General features: G+C 44.1%; 1 protein-coding gene across 1 annotated transcript in view; it reads right to left on the bottom strand.

Annotated features, from left to right (window-relative positions):
* Positions 1–4,439: 4,439 nt before the first annotated feature.
* The window catches only part of ADAM9 (ADAM metallopeptidase domain 9), a gene marked incomplete at its 5' end in the record, with an annotated part of 35,587 nt that continues 23,611 nt past the window's right edge, over positions 4,440–16,415 (bottom strand). Inside the window, 9 exons of the mRNA XM_083368856.1 lie at positions 4,440–5,908; positions 6,218–6,255; positions 6,700–6,796; positions 8,111–8,249; positions 8,333–8,438; positions 10,431–10,511; positions 12,410–12,593; positions 13,854–13,959; positions 14,684–14,879. Of these exons, the coding sequence (XP_083224982.1) occupies positions 5,827–5,908; positions 6,218–6,255; positions 6,700–6,796; positions 8,111–8,249; positions 8,333–8,438; positions 10,431–10,511; positions 12,410–12,593; positions 13,854–13,959; positions 14,684–14,879 (1,029 nt within the window). The remainder of the gene's footprint in view (positions 5,909–6,217; positions 6,256–6,699; positions 6,797–8,110; positions 8,250–8,332; positions 8,439–10,430; positions 10,512–12,409; positions 12,594–13,853; positions 13,960–14,683; positions 14,880–16,415) is intronic.

The following is a 16,415-nucleotide window of genomic DNA, read 5'->3' as shown; positions in this document are numbered from 1 at the left end:
GGCGCTGCCGGGCCAGCCGCCGTCTCAACGGTCGGCGCTCCCGCCTGGAACGGGCGGAGAGCCGCGGCAAGGAGGGAGGGAGGGAAAGAGAGCCGGGCGGGAAGCGGCGCTTCGGGGCGAAACGGGCTTCTGCCCCACCGGGGAAACGGCAGCCTTCCCTGGCGAGGCTGGCGGGGACGCTCCGGAGCGCCGCGTCTCGTTCCGCTGCTGGCGCAAGGCCGGCGACCCCTGGCCGGTTGAGGGGGGGGGGATTCGCCCCTTATACAGCCTTTGCCCGCCGCCTACGGGGGGGGGGGTCCTTGTGAAGGGCCTCAGTTGCTGCTCGATTATTAAGACAGATATTTTTGGCCCGGTGTGAATTGTAACACTGATTAAATCAGGGGTCTTCAAACTTGGCCCTTTTATGACTTGTGGACTTCAACTCCCAGAATTCCTCAGCCAGCTTTGCTGGCTGAGGAATTCTGGGAGTTGAAGTCCACAAGTCATAAAAGGGCCAAGTTTGAAGACCCCTGGGGGGGGGGGGGAAGGGGCCTTGTGAAGGGCCTCAGTTGCTGCTTGATTATTAAGACAGATATTTTGGCCCGGTGTGAATTGTAACACGGATTAAATGAATCGCGGCTTCTAATGATAACGGAGCCGATTTTTCAGCATTGGGGGGGGGTGTCCTCATTTAACGACCACTCGTTCAGCAACCATTCAGACTTGACAACAACGGCACTGAATGACCAGCGCTCGGAGCTTCAGCCGTCAAAGTGTTCCCCTCAATCATGTGATCGTCACCCCCTCCTCCTCCCCCCCCACAAGGAAAGTACAGAAAGTCCTCTATTTACAATAGTTCATTTAGTGACCGGTCAAAGTGACTTACGGCTGTTTTTCAACACTGAACAACCACGTGGTCAAAATTCAGATGCTTGGCAACTGGCTCATATTTATGGCGGTTGCCGTGTCCCGGGATCATGCGATCGCCTTTTGCCACTTTCTGACAAGCAAAGTCAAATGGGGAAGCCAGATTCAGTTAACCGCCGTGTTGCTAATTTTTAAACAAGTGCAGTGCTTAAACAAGTGCAGTGCTTAACAATTGTGGCCGTAAATTGAGGACTACCTGCATGGGCTGCTTTCTGCCTTTCATTCAGGAAAACTCAGGGGGACTTAGCCAATACTCCCTCCTCCAGCTATTCCCAACAACCAGCCTGTGAGATAAGCTAGGTTGGGAGTGTGGATCCAACCCAGGTTCACCCAGTGTGTTTATGTAGCCTTGCGGGGTGGGGTGGAGGTTAGAATCTGGATCTGCCTGTTCTGAGTCCACTTACTGCCTCTTCAAAAACACAGAATATTGCCCTAGCACTACCCAGCCAATTATGGCTTATTCAATAAACCATGGTTGAATCACAGCATATTTGGGGACTGGGGCAGAGACGAAAACCTGAGCAGCAGCTATTCCATTCACTGCTCGTTCAGCTGCAGGACTCGTAACTTTGTGATACACAGGAGTGAATATTAGGTCATATTTGTGACACTAAATCATTCAAACATTTTATGAACACAGATGAATATATACAAACGCTGTTAAAAACTCTCTTTTGGCAAGAATGATGTGTACAGTTACCAAACAAGAGTCCAGATACTCCTCTACTTACAACCATTCATTTAGTGACCGCCAGAACTTATGTAAAAAGTAGCATGTCAAAAAGTTTTTTAAAAAATCTTTGCATTCACAACTGTTGCTGCATCCCCATGTTCATGTAATCAAAATTCAGGTGCTTGGCCACCAGAATGTCTTTATAACAGTTGCAGCATCCTGGGGTATGATTGCCATTTGGGACCTTTCTAGCCAGCTTCTGACAAGCAAATTCTATGGGGGAAGCCAAATTCACTTATCTAGCCTTGGTGGAGCAGTGGGCTAATGCCTCTTTAAGTAACACCAGCTGCCTGCAATTAGTGCAGGTTCGCATCCCACCAGGCTCAAGGTTGACTCAGCCTTCCATCCTTCCGAGGTAGGTAAAATGAGGACCCAGATTGTTGGGGGCAATAAGCTGACTTTGTAATAATGCCGCTTGGGGTGTGTGTGAAAGCCCTAACAAGCAGGCATATACATAGAATGAAGGCTACTGCTAAGCTTGTAAGCCGCCCTGAGTCTTCGGAGAAGGGCGGGATATAAATGGGATTAAAATAAAAAAAATAAAAAAATATGATTTGCTTCACAACTGCAGATTGCTTATCAATAGCAATAAAGGTTGTAAAAGTGGGCACACTCCACTTAAAAACTGCCTTGCTTAGCAATGGACATTCTGACCCCCAATTGTGGTTGTTGAGGACTACCTGAATGTTGAACAGCTAATGCCACTTAGGAATAAGCCAACATAATTATTCATCATTATTTAAGGCTTTAATACACTGATCTGCAAGAATCCGTAGTCCATTGTGAAGTAACTATATTCTGTCTCACCAGGAGAGATCAAATTCCTTTGTCTAACAGTAACGCCAGTCTCTGACCCAAAAGCTAGCAGAATCTTTTAAGCAACATTTAAACAATCAATCAATGGTGCAATTGCTTGTGCCATTGTCAAAAGCTTCAGAAAATAAAATGCATTTTGCACCAAGGCAGATATCAGAGCAAACAAGTTAAGTTGGAGAATGTGCAGGCAGCCTGTTATATGTTAGCGTATTTAGTCAGCAGTTTGAGCGTTTGTACGCTCCAGATCACAGTTTTGCCATTGTTTCCGTCTGTATTTTCAGTGGTGCCCATTAGGTTGGCATAGAAAACCACACCAAAACTGAAAAGCTGGCACTAATTTGCACAGCACTATTGTGTAGCATTGGCTCAGTGGGTTAGGACGCTGAGCCTGTCGATCAGAAGGTCGGCAGTTTGGCAGGCGAATCCCGAGTGCCGCGTAACAGAGTGAGCGCCTGTTACCCGTCCCAGCTCCTGCCAACCTAGCAGTTCGAAAGCACGTAAAAATGCAAGTAGAAAAATAGGGACCACTACGGTGGGAAGGTAACAGCGTTCCGTGCGCCTTTGGCGTCTAGTCATGCCGGCCACATGACCACGGAGACGTCCTCGGACAAGCGCTGGCTCTTCGGCTTTGAAACGGAGATGAGCACCGGCCCCGAGAGTCGGAAACGACTAGCATGCATGTGCGGGGGAACCTTTACCTTTTTATATTCAGAAGGGGATACCCTGGGACTTTTTCTGCGTCCCAAATCGAATATGAAGTTTCTTTCAGCCTATAGTATCATGAATCAGAATAAGGTTTTTTCAAACCTGTTAGGGATTCTGTTAGGGGGCTCTCCGGAATGGAATGGGAGGAGAATCTGAATATTTTTGGCCATCTGCCCCCCCTAGAAAGGGCAAGACATATCAGCTGATCTCCAGAAACCTCACTTCTCTTCATCAGGAATCCAGGATATTTTATAAAATAAGCAAGTTCCATGGTTTGAAAAAGACTGAAAACTTCTGAATGTCAATGTAATTGCAATCAGTGCAAAGGCGTAGTTTTCATTTCTAAACTTGGGCATTAGGATTCTAACCCATCCAGGACAGCTGACAATAAGTGCTTTTTAAATCTTTCCTCTAAGCCACTTTTTTTTTGGCACCAAGGCGCAATTCCTGTACCATCATCATTTCAAGGAACCAATAATGGTTAATAAGTCAAATGTCCTAGGTTAGTTCTTGTTAACTGAAACTGATTAGACATCCCTAAAATCTTTCATTAAACACAGTTGTAAGATCAGCCAGCAGAGAGAGAATTAGCTGTTTAATATGTGTTGATAGTTACACACAGTGTTAAAAATTATGTACATGCTAACAATGCATTAGCTTTGAGGAAGGAGGAGGAACCCAGAGGTTTGTTGTGCAATTGCCCTGCTTCAATTCTGGCAGAAGCAGGGGTGTCCCACAAGGCATGGTAAAAAAAATCTCAAGTTGTTGGCCATAATATAGGCGGTCCTCATTTAGCAACCATCTCATTTAGCATTCACACTTAACAAAGAGGATGAAAAAGTACAACCACTGATGATCCTTGCAGGTCTGTAGAGCAGGGGTCTTCAAACTTGGCCCTTTTATGACTTGTGGACTTGTGGGCTTCAACTCCCAGAATTCCTGGCTGAGGAATTCTGGGAGTTGAAGTCCACAAGTCATAAAAGGGCCAAGTTTGAAGACCCCTGCTATAGAGCAAAGGAAAGCTGAATGATTGAAGACCATAACATAGTTGCGGTTTCAACTGGCAATTACTTCATTTAATGACTGAGTTGCTGATCCCAAGTATGGTCACTAAAGGAGGACTACCTGTAATGTGACTGAAGCTCCGCCTAATTTATTGCAGGTGCACTCAAAGGAGAAGACCTTTGATCACAACATCAGGGCCAGCACTTTGGACTTTTTGACCACATCCTGTACATACACACACCTGAGAAGGAAGATGGATCATCTTCCATTTATAATCTTCTCCTGTTTTCCTACTAATTCTTCTCTTTTCATAACAAAACAATGTCAGGGTCAACGATGAACAGTCAGAGCCCCTGAGCTGGCAGCCCTGCTTGTATAAGCTTGCAATAATATACCCACTAAACAAAAGTCCCAGTGACTTTAGTGGTTCTGGCTTCTCGGCAGAGGGGAATAAAATTGCACAGCCATCATTCTTCACATTTTCTTGGATACGAATAGCTTCATGCATTTCCAAATAAGAAACTCCAATCCTCCACGCACAGCAATTTCATGTTGCTTCTATTCCTGGGTTAGACTTTCTACCGAAGCTTGAATCTACCTTAATGCAACTACAGGTGAAGACAGGTGTAACTTTTTAGGGAAAGTGCAGCTGTCAAAATAGATCCTCTAAAGCCACAGAAATAACTTGCCCTCCTGGCTCTGAATTTTGAGAAGCAGCTGCACCCCCCAAAATATGACATGCAACCCTAAAACTTTGTGTCGTATTTTGGTCTGTCTATCATTTAAAGCAGAGGTCCCCAACCCCTGGTCCATGGACCAGTACCGGGCCGCGGCATGACAGCAACCGGGCCGCAGAAACAAGCAAAGCCCCATCCGCGAGATGCAGGCAACACACAAATCCATGCAGAAAAACCTCTCTCCACAGAACCGGTCCCTGGTGCCCAAAAGATTGGGGACCTCTGATTTAAAGTGCCACACACACATTTATCCATGTCAGTTGCTTGCATTATTTATAGAATTTTTAAAATTCAAGAATAGCCACAATATCCCCAAGGCACAGGATGTCCTGGTGAAAGAAAAGCACCCCGCAACCACCTCTGATTTCTCTCCCAATCACACAGAACTACATTTGTTTTTGATCATCACACTTTTCAGTACTGTAAAGTAGGTTTTAGTGAAAAAAGGGGAACTAGCCTTCTTGATCAGCTTACCGGTCCTTAAAAACAGTTAGGCCCCTCTTCCCTCGACTTATTTCATTTTCTAAAAAAAAAAAATCCCTCAGGGTCTGGCAGTTGGGTGGGTGGGATTGCTTATGTCAAGTATCGCACGATTAAGTCTAAGCATAAAAAGAAGGCAGATGCCCTTGCATCCAAAAAGATTGTTCCAGTTCAAGCTGATGTCGTCCAGCAGTGCAGCCCAAATGCCGTGGACACAGGGCAGTTTTGACAGACTCGTGATTTCAGTTCCTGGAGAGGTATTTTGATAAAGAGTTTACATTCCTTGGTTTTTGCATTTCGTATTCGCCACTGTGTTTTCTTTCCTCTTAATCCAGTGCCAAGGAAGAAAAGACAGTTTCAAGAATCGCTCGATGGAAGGTTTTGAGGCAGCTCAGCCCTCAGAAGGTGGGGTGCAGGCTTGCAAAAAGGCAAATGAGGCACTTCTTATATAGGGGGCAAAGGTGCTGGCCGAGCGGGAAAAATACGATCCGACGCTTTTGACGTTTTCACCACTGGGGGTGGAGGCCTGTAAAGGGAAGAGAGAGTCAAGAATTCGCCATCCCTGGTCATTGGCAAAGCTGGGAATTAGCAGCCTCCAAAAAGTGGTTGGCTGCAGCAATCTGCATGGCCGATGGTGTGTGGGGTGTTGGACACTGAACACCTACAACTCAGAACACAGAATAAGACAATCGGAAGGGACCTTGGGAGGTCATCTAGTCCAACCTCCTGCTTGAGCAGGAGACCTCCAATTGAGCCCTTCTAGGAAAACCTTCCCAACACTAAGTTAGAGGTCGGGCTGGAACCCTCAGCTTGCCTCCATCCTCTCCATACTGACCTTGGCGGGACACGTGGCTGGTCCGTGGATGACACCACCTGTGTGGGAGAAGGAAATCGAGGAGTCGTCAAATTAGGCTTTACAAGAGATAGTCGATAAATGGGGTGACAACTGTGCAATGTCTGTTGGTCTGTCCTTTGTGTGATAGTTGGATTAGCATTGTAGACATTAGGAACCATGGAAATGTGTTGTCCAGCACTTTTCCTGCTCACCTGCACTGCATTTTTAAGGAAAAACGGCAGGAGAAACTCCAGTTTTCAATGTGTGTTATGCACGTGTACACTTTGAGAGCGAGCAACTAAATTTCATTTTTAATGTGTGCCGTTGTGCCCACAGTAAAACAAGCTTGTCTGTCTGTCTGTCAGAAGGAATAGGAGCGCTAGCTTTTTATAGCTCCTATTCCTTCTAACTGGAGTTCCTCCTCTTGTTTTTCCTTAAAAACCATCAGGATTGGTCAATAGTGGAAATAACTCTGGTCTTACCACTGACGATGATGCACTTCTGGAAGAATATGGAAAGTTGCGCGGACATTCGGTTCGAACAGCCTGCTGCCTACGGACATCCGATCTGCGAAAGCACCTAAAGAAATGGACGGGTAAAATAATACAACACAACTGGAAGGTTCTGAGAAAGACAAAGGCTGCTGGGCTGAAGGGTCCCTTTTTACAAACGGTTTGCAATCAGCTCCTCAATCTCAGGTGGAAAATTCATACCAAATGTATGGATTTTGAAAAAAATCACAGATTTCTATCCTCAAACAAGCTTCTGATGCTCATAATTCACAAGTTATGTTTAGGAATCCAAGAATAGATTGGGGCCTTTCTGTCCATGCAGTTTGCTTTTAAAAATAGATTTTAGAATGTATAATTGCAGCAATATTTGTTGTATTAATGAACTGGTTATTAATCAGTGCATAATAACCTGCTTCAAATACTAACTTATTTTAAAACTGGTATATTTCAAATTGTGCTTGTCTGTCAGAGCACTGGCCTTTAAATACCTTTTTATGTGATGCAAATTGGTATGAGTGTTATTTGTTTGGATATTTCTGAGTCATGGTCTGATTTTGGACTCTTTGATTGGCTGGTTGTTGTTGCTGGGCCATAGTCTTTCGTGTTAAGTACCATCTCTGTGATGCAAATTAGCATTAGTATTTATTAGAAATAACATTCATACCAATTGGCATAGCAAACAACACTAAGCTACCATATAAGAAATGAATGTTCTAACTTAGATCAAGGCAGGATCAGGGTGTCCTCCAATGGCTGAGATCCCAGCATAGCCCATGAAACCTGTCAGGTGTTTGCTTCAGCTGGTCTTTTCAAAAAAAAACAATCAAATCTTCCAGATTCCCCATAGCACATTATGTCTTCATATACAGGTAGTCCTCATTTTACAACCACAACTGAACACAAAATTTATGTTGCTAAGCAAGACAGTTTTTAAATAAACTTTGCCCCATTTTACAACCTTTATTACCACAGTTGTTAAGTGAATCACTGCAGTTGTTAAGTTAGTAACAGGATTGTTAAGTCAGTCTGGTTTCCCCGTTGATTTCGCTTGTCAGGAGGTCACAAAAGGGGATCACGTGACCCCGAGACACTGCAACCGTCATAAATATGAGCCAGGTGCCAAGCGTCTGAATTTTGATCACATGACCTTGGGGATGCTGCAATGGTCGTAAGTGTGAAAAACAGTCATAAATTACTTTTTTTCAGTGCTGTTTTAACTTTGAATGGTCACTAAATGTATGGCTGTAAGTCAAGGACTACCTGTATAAAATAAAAGACAGACATTGTATACAACAGATATATTTTGTTCTTTTTCAAAACCCAAAGCTTGGCTTTTCTGGAGAGATATTTTCACAGCAAAATAGAGGGGGGGGAAACTTACTTGCAACAGGTGTCCATGAACGGCAACCAGGAAGACGTTATTTTATTTCTTGTACGATAAAGAATGAGTACCACTATCACGATGGGAAGAACTATAAACACAAATGCCAGTATCCAGTTTCGTGTTGCAATATCCCTGTCTGGAAAGAAAGAAAGGAAAGAATCTTCTGTGTGAGACTCCTTCATTTTTCTGAAGGACAGGTTTTCCACTTTGGAGACTTACCATTGTAAGTAGGTCCACTGTCTATACTGCCCCCATATCCAGGCGAATCACAGTAGGGAGGTGCCCACTCTGAATTACAGTGGCAATTTTTATTGCTGTTGCATACCTGTTTGAGGGTGGGAAGAATAATATTTAGGTGAACTCGGTGGCAGAGCAAATGCCATTCAACCTTTAGCGGTTCCATGAAAAACAGGCCCCTTTCTTGAGCAGCTGGGCTTCTAGTCCAAACTTTTATAATAATAATAATAATAATAAGTTGGAAGGGACCTTGGAGGTTATCTAGTCCAACCCCCTGTTCTTCAGAATGCAAGGAACTTTCTATGGAGATTCTTAAGTCATCCAGTTTCATGGTCGTCTCAAGGTGCTTTTTCAAAAGGGACCTGGACTTACATTGTTTTTCCTTAAAGACATTTCTCTTCTCATCCAAGAAGCTTCTTTAGTTCTGCAGAACTGAAGAAGCTTCTTGGATGAGATGAGAAATGTCTTCAAGTAAAAAGAAGAAAGTCCAGCTCCCTTTTGAAAAAGCAGAACTGAATGTCTAGTAATTGTTGGAAATGTAGACAAAAACCAGGCACATATTACCATCTTTGGTGGACATGTCTTAAAGCCAGAAGATTTTGGTCAAGAATATATATACGGTTAAGAGAAAATAAAAAAAAACACATCGATTTTTAAGCCAGAATTATTTTATTTAGGTATAATTGTAGGAAATTATGAGAAGGAATGTATATACTTAATGTTACATGTGTTAACTGCAGCAGGAATTGTATTTGCTCAACATTGGAAAGACGAAGAATTACCAGCAGAGGAAAATTAAGAAAATTTTAGACTGTGAAGAAATGGACAGATTGACACTGAAAATGAAAGAGAAAGAAGACTCAGAATGTTTTAGAACATGGGATACATTTTATCAATGGATAAAAAAACGGGGTAGAGAGAAAGGAGTTTAATATGTATTAGTAAGCTAAATACTGAAACCCAGACAATATGTTGCTGTTAAAATATTAAGCACTTGTGATTGTAAAAAATTAATAAAATATTGAAAAAGCAGAACTGAAGAAGCTTCTTGGATGAGAAGCAAAACGTCTTCAAGGAAAAACAAAGAATGTCCAGCTCCCTTTTGAAAAAAAGCAACTTTGGGACAAGGGACGTTCCCTAACCATGTTCTCGACAAACTATGGAATGGCGTCTCACCACTCCGAAGCAGAAAACAGATGGAAAATAACACCAGCATTTATTTTTAGGGCTTCTCTGCAAACAGAATCCATGGAATATCATTAACGTGGATGGGAATACACCGTGCTGTTCGTAGCTTACTTGAAAAGCTTAAAGTGAAGTGCTGAATAAGAAAATCCCCACTATGAAGGAATGGATTGTGAAAAGGCCAGAATTTGCAGAAATGACAAAGCTGAATTGCTCAGTCAGAGAACAAACATCAAAAACTTGTTCGATAAGGCTGGAAGCCTTCTCTGAACTTTGTGCTGAAAGGAGAAAAAAAGTGAACGGATGATTTATGGATTTGAAGACTCCAAAAAATAAGGACTAAATGAAGGGTTGAACAGACTTCTAAGAGATTTAAGAGGGTGGAAAGATAATAAGAATTATCTGTTGAAAAGGAGGTCATCCCTATGTTTCTTAATTTGGCTTTTATTTTTCTTTTCTTGTTTTATTCTCTTCCTATTCACTTTTAGTTTATGATTATCGTATGAAAATTTTAATACATATAATTTTTAAAGGGAGATGGTTTATTTCACTGGACCTTTGCTTCTGGCCTTCCTGATGTTCTATTGCTACTCTGACGTGCACATTTATATCCCCATGGTTTGGATCTCCTTGGAGACCCACCTTATTCCCCCTGCTTACCAGAATCTGATCGTCTGACCAGATCGTTTGGGATCTGGTTACTTCCCCTTGGGCTTGACAGTCATCTTAATTAGTGATCCTTTCTTTAAACAAACTCCCCAACGCTTAGGACATTAGCAAACATCACTGGACAGTGATACTACATTTCTACAAGCTAGATGTTAGATCCAGAAACCAAACCCAGGAACCAACAGGAAGGCCTATAGAATCAAGCTGCTTTTCATTTGGAACTTACCCCGTGCCCGTTGCATTTATTCTTTATATCACAGTCATAATCTAAGACGGCCGCATTAACACACTGGTAGTGTTTGCAGACCTGAAACAGAGCAACATCCGAATGGCTCATTTGCATACAAGCTATTAAACACTGGTTATCTGAGACATCCCCTCCCCAGCCTGGCCCTGTTCAAATGTATTGAGATGGGGACTACCCAAATTTTCAGGTAAACGTAAAGCAAAGCAAAGGGGTCCATGCATTTTGAGATAGCCAAAGACAACTCCCAAAAGAGCTGCTGCTTGAATGGTTCCAAGAGTGACTTTGTAGGGGCCCCCTCCCCATTCTGGAAGACCTCTTTTGAAGGACTTTCCATGGGTCCAGAGCAGGTATGTCCAATCTGCTAACCGCACGTTGCATGTGGCCATAGATAGCTAGTAATGCGGCCCACAAGATCATAAACATTTAACATCATTATGTGATTTTTAGCAAGAGTTACTACAGGTAGTGTTTGACTGACCAGCATTCGTTTAGTGACCAAAGTTACAACAGCAGTAAAAAAAATGACTTATGACCAGTTTTCAGACTTACAACCGTTGCATTATCCCCGGGGCCACAAGATCAGGATTCAAACACTTGGCAATTGGCAGGTACTTACAACAGTTGTACTGTCCCGGGCTCATGTGATCGCCATTTGTCACCTTCCCAGTTGGCTTCTGACAAAGCGAATGGGGGAAGCCAGATGCACTTAAATATTCCTTAACAGCAGTGATTCGCTTAACAAGTGTCAAAAACGGTCGTAAAATGAGATAAAACTCACTTAACCACAGCCTAGCTAGCAATGGAAATTTTGGGCTCAGTTGTGCTAAGTCAAGGACTACCTGTATATTATATATCTCATATGTGGCCCAAGACGATTCCTCTTCACTCAATGTAGCTCGGGCAAGCCAAAAGATTGGACACACCTGGCCTAGTTTCTGGACCTTGGCAAGTCCTAAAAGGTCTGGACTTCAATTCCCAGAATTCCCTAGCCAGCTTGCTGCTCAATAATGCTCTAGAGCTGTTGCTCTAGAGCTGTGGTGGTGAACCTATGGCACACATGCCAAAGGTGGCACGCAGAGCCCTCTCTGTGGGCAGGTGCGCCGTCAGCCCAGTCCTAGGCCTTCAGCTGGGTTTTATAAAACCTTTTCACTTTAGGCCTCTGCCGCTGTGTGCAAAAAAAAAAAAAGGTCAATCAATCAATTTCAACTTCTCACGGGGGAAAAAAAGATCTCACAAAGTTGGAATTGATTGATTGGACTTTTTAGTCCCACCCAGTCTGCCGTTACCACTGCAGCCACACCCACCCAATGGGCCACACCCACCCAATGAGCCACACCCACCCAATGGGCCATGCCTACCAGGCACCCAACGATATGTAAGTGTGTTTTGGGTTGCAGTTTGGGCAAAAGATGGCGAATCTAAAAGATTCGCCATCACTGCTCTAGAGCAGGGGTGTCAAACTCAATTTCATTGAGGGCCGCATCAGCACTGCGGTTGCCCTCAGGGGGCCGGGTGGGTGTGGCCTGGGTGGGCGTGGCCTACTGGGCGGGCGTGGCTAGAGTGCGTATGGCCTACTGGGCGGGCGTGGCCAGCTCTAAATCGTTCGCATCAAGGGTGCCTATGGGGGCCTGGGCAGGAGTGGGACAGATCTGAGGGTCTCTGGCAGAAGGAGGGTCTCTGGGCCAGGGCCAAGGCAGTGGGGGCCGTTCCCTCACTGTTTCCAGGATGGCTTCGTGGGCCGCATGAAACCACTTCGTGGGCCGGATCTGGCCCCCGGGCCTTGTGTTTGACATGTCTGCTCTAGAGTGAGGAACTACGGCCCTTTTATGATCTGTGAGTTTCAACTCACAGAATTCCTGAGCCAGCCATGTTTCTCCCCCCCCCCGCCCACTTCTCCAGAGGAAAAGAAACCAAGTCACCCTCGGGGCTTTGCACTGGCCCATGCCAGCTTAACATACCTTTCCAGGTGCACACTTGGTGCCTTCGTTCACCATCCCGGGATCCGGCACATCTGATCCTAGCTGGAAGTCCACGCCCCAACAGGTGGTGTCTTTGATGGGAGTCTGGATAATGGCAGGCTTGATCCGAAAGACCGGCAAGGTTTCCACATTCTCACACTGCAGCTTTCCACACATGGCATTCCTGGCAAGGGAACTGATCTCATTGAAATGGCCTGCACCACATCCCTCCTGTTTTGCCTGGGGCTTGGCTTTCTAATCGTAGTCGGGTAAAAACCATACCGATGCTCCCAGGCGGACAGACCTCAATCGTCATATGGAAAAGCAAGACCTAACGTAAGGAGATGGGCCAGGAAGTCTAGTGGGAACCCAAGGGCCACCCAACAGATCCTTGAGAGGGAACGATCTAGGATGGAAGGCAAATATACGTGTCCCAGGATAAAGTTGCAGGATCCAACCTAGGTTGTTCACTGGGACCCGAGGTGTAGTCTTCTGAGCTTGCAGACTCATACTGGAGCCCATCCTCCAGGAACTTCTCTCCAGCAGTGTGTGCGCTTTGGGCTATTCTGTGGGTGATAGGATTGTTGGACGAGCAGGCAGAAAAGCAGCCAGGAAAATGATTGAAGCTGGGGAAACGGGCCCCTTGTCAATCAACAGGAATGCTGATTTATCCCCAGCATATCAAGTACAGAGGAGGTGAGGGCTTGGCAGCAGAAGGAAACCACAGCCAATGGCTTAATAGCTGGCCATCAACACCCCAATCTACATCTAAAGAGCCACACACAACAGGCACTATATAAATATCACAAATAGATAAGCCCAAAGCATACACTCTGCTACAGAGAGGTTCTCTGAAGATGGGGTCCTGCACGAGTCCAAAAGCTCAGAAGACAAAATCTCTGGTCCCAGTAACCAACCCAGACTGGATCCTGCAAGAGCTTGAACTGGGACACGTAACAACAGAGCACCTTGTTCCTTCATTCCACCTCAGAATGGGACACCTTGCCACAGCCAATTCAAGTTGGCCATGGCAAGTTGGCTGTGCAAGTTGGCCATGGCAAGTTGGCTTGACAAGTTGGCCATGGTAAGCTGGCCATGGCAAGTTGGCTGTGCAAATTAGCCATGGTGAGTTGGCCATGGCAAGTTGGCCTTGACAAGTTGACCTTAACAAGTTGGCCATGGTGAGCTGGCCACGGCAAGTTGGCCTTGACAAGTTGGCCATGGTGAGTCAACCATGGCAAGTTGGCCTTGACAAGCTGGCCATGGCCAGCTCACCGTGGCAAGTTGGCTGTGCAAGTTAGCCATGGTGAGCTGGCCATGGCAAGCTGGCCATGGCAAATTGTCATAGACACTCCCACCTTGCCACAACCACTACCCTGGACTTTCCCTTCTAGGAAACAGCTCCATCAGGTCTCGATAAATGTTCCCCAACCTGCCTTCTTACCAGCTTGAACATTTCTTGTATTCACGGTTCTGATATCCACAGTTTCCAAACCGATCCCCTTTGGAGTTCACATCCGAGAAACAAATTTTCGGGGCAACCTTGGCTTCTGTAAAAGATACATTTTGGAAGCAAGGTGAGCAATCCAAAGCTCACCTTGCCCCCCCATTTACCCTCCAATGCCCCAAACAGAAGCAAAACCCCTCGCCTCTGCAGCATGTAATACAGACAGTCCTCGACTTACAAGTAAAAAATTTCTGTTGTTAAATGAGACATTTCTTAAATGAGTTTTGCCCCATTTTACCACCTTCCTTGCCACAATTCTTAAGTGAATCACTGCAGCTGATAAGTTAGTAACTTGGTTATTAAGTGAATCTGGCTTTTCCCATTGACTTTATTTGTCAAAATGTTGCAAAAGACGATCACATGACTTTGGGACAGAACAATGGTCATAAGTATGAAGCAGTTGCCAAGCATCTGAATTTTGATCATGTGATCATGAGGATGCTGCAAAGGTTGCAATTCTGAAAAACGGTCATAACTCACTTTTTCCAAGTGCCGCTATAACTCTGAACTGTCGCCAAATGAACTGTTGTAGGTTGAGGACTACCTGTACAATTGAGCCCAAATTTCTGCTGCTAAACGAGACAGTTCTTAAATGAGATTTGTTTGTTTTTTTGCTCCATTTTATATCCTTTCTTGACACAGTTGTTAATCAACACAACCTAATTAACAGCAGTTAATCGGATTATTCCAGGCTTGGAGCAGAACCACATTCCTACCGAATGCCAAAATGTTCTGGCCGTTTTGACTCAAACCATCATTTTCCTTACGTGGTCCAAAGATATTCTGGCACTGCAACTCATAATCCTGGCAAACTCCATCGTAGCAGTAGGCCTTGTCTTGGTGGCACGGGTGTCCGTTCTGGATTGTGACATCCTGAGGGCAGAAGGCTGAAGACCCATTGCAGTACTCTGGAAGGTCGCACTCGCTGGCGCTCTCACGGCACATGGTGCCCTTGGAAAGGTACTGGAGAGAGAAGACGGGAAAAGGGGTCACGGTCAACTTTGGGAGGTCCCCTAAGGAAATGAACTAAGTTTCCCCAGGCACCTTCCGATTACCGTGGAAGGGCCTTCAAGCATATTTGAAGAAATAAAGCTAATTCCCCCTTCACCCGTATTTTACCTTAGCATATTTTTTATCTTTGCATGGAATTCTTTGTGAGTAAAACCCATTAATGTGTCCTTAAAAATTACATCCAAGCACCTGGGAGTAATGCAACATTTTTCCAGCTATGCTTTATAACCAAGCTGGGATTCACTGTGCATGAAAAGTTCACAGCTAATCGTATTTACCCACTTTTGGAAGAATTATATGCTAGAAATTACATTCAGTCAGCTGGACGAAACAGTAAAAGGGTGGGATAACCTTTGATCAGTAATAACACATCATAGTTTTATTTGTTTGATAGACGTTTACCACTTTTATGGTTATTAGTCTGTCTTACGGAGAAAGTGTACACAGAGGAACGTGATGTAAAACAGCATGTCCTCGACTTAAGATCACAATTGAGCCCAAAATTTCTGTGGCTAAGCAAAGACAGGGGTTGAGTGAGTTTTGCCCCATTTTCAACCTTTCCTGCCACAATTGTTAAGTGAATCACTGTGGTTGTTAAGTTAGCAGCATAGTTGTTAACTGAATCTGGCTTCCCCATTGACTTTGCTTGTCAGAAGATCACAAAAGGTCATCACAGGGCCCTGCGACACTGCAACCGTCATAAATACATGCCAGTTGCCGAGCCTCTGAGCTCTGATCATGGGACCATGAGGATGCCATAAGTGTGAAGAATGCTCAGAAGTCCCTTTTTTCAGTACTGTTGTAACTTTGAGCAGTCACTAAATGAACTACCTGTCTAAAAATTTATCATTCCAAAATACAGAGAAACATCTGTATTAAAGCGTCCAGTGCTGCAACTGGTTCACCGTATTTTCTAAAAGAGGTTTCTTTTTTAAAAAACAAATTTTATTATTTAAAACTTTGGACAAAGTGTTAACGGTCTGACACTCCTTCTTGTCTACATCATTTTTGTATTTTATACACATCTATACATTTCGTGTACATATCATTTATATACAATTATACAATATTCGATCTTATCAACCATCTTATTCTAATAATGTGTGAAATCAGCATCCTGTATGTCTCTATTTAGACCTTCCTTTCTGTTCCCACCATAAGTAAAACTTATTCCAAATTTTGTAATAATCTGACTGATCCTTATTTTTAATTTCCATAGTTAACTTGTCCATTTCTGCACATGCCCAAATTTTATTTATCACTTCACTCTCGTCTGGTATTTCACTATTTTTCCATTTCTGGGGAAATGTCATTCTCGCTGCCGTGATGATGTGTATCATTATATATAACTCTTCTTTGGTATATTTCTCTGTTGTTATGCCAAATAGGAAAAATTCTGGTCTATAATCTACTCTGCGTCCTGATATTTCTTCTACCCATATCCATATCCTTTGCCAATACTTTTGCATCTTATTGCAGGAACACCAA

Source organism: Vipera ursinii, assembly GCF_947247035.1.
Source record: "Vipera ursinii genome assembly, chromosome: 8".
NCBI classification, from domain to species: domain Eukaryota; kingdom Metazoa; phylum Chordata; class Lepidosauria; order Squamata; family Viperidae; genus Vipera; species Vipera ursinii.
Note: the sequence above shows the minus strand (reverse complement) of the source record. Positions and strands in the feature narration are given on the sequence as shown.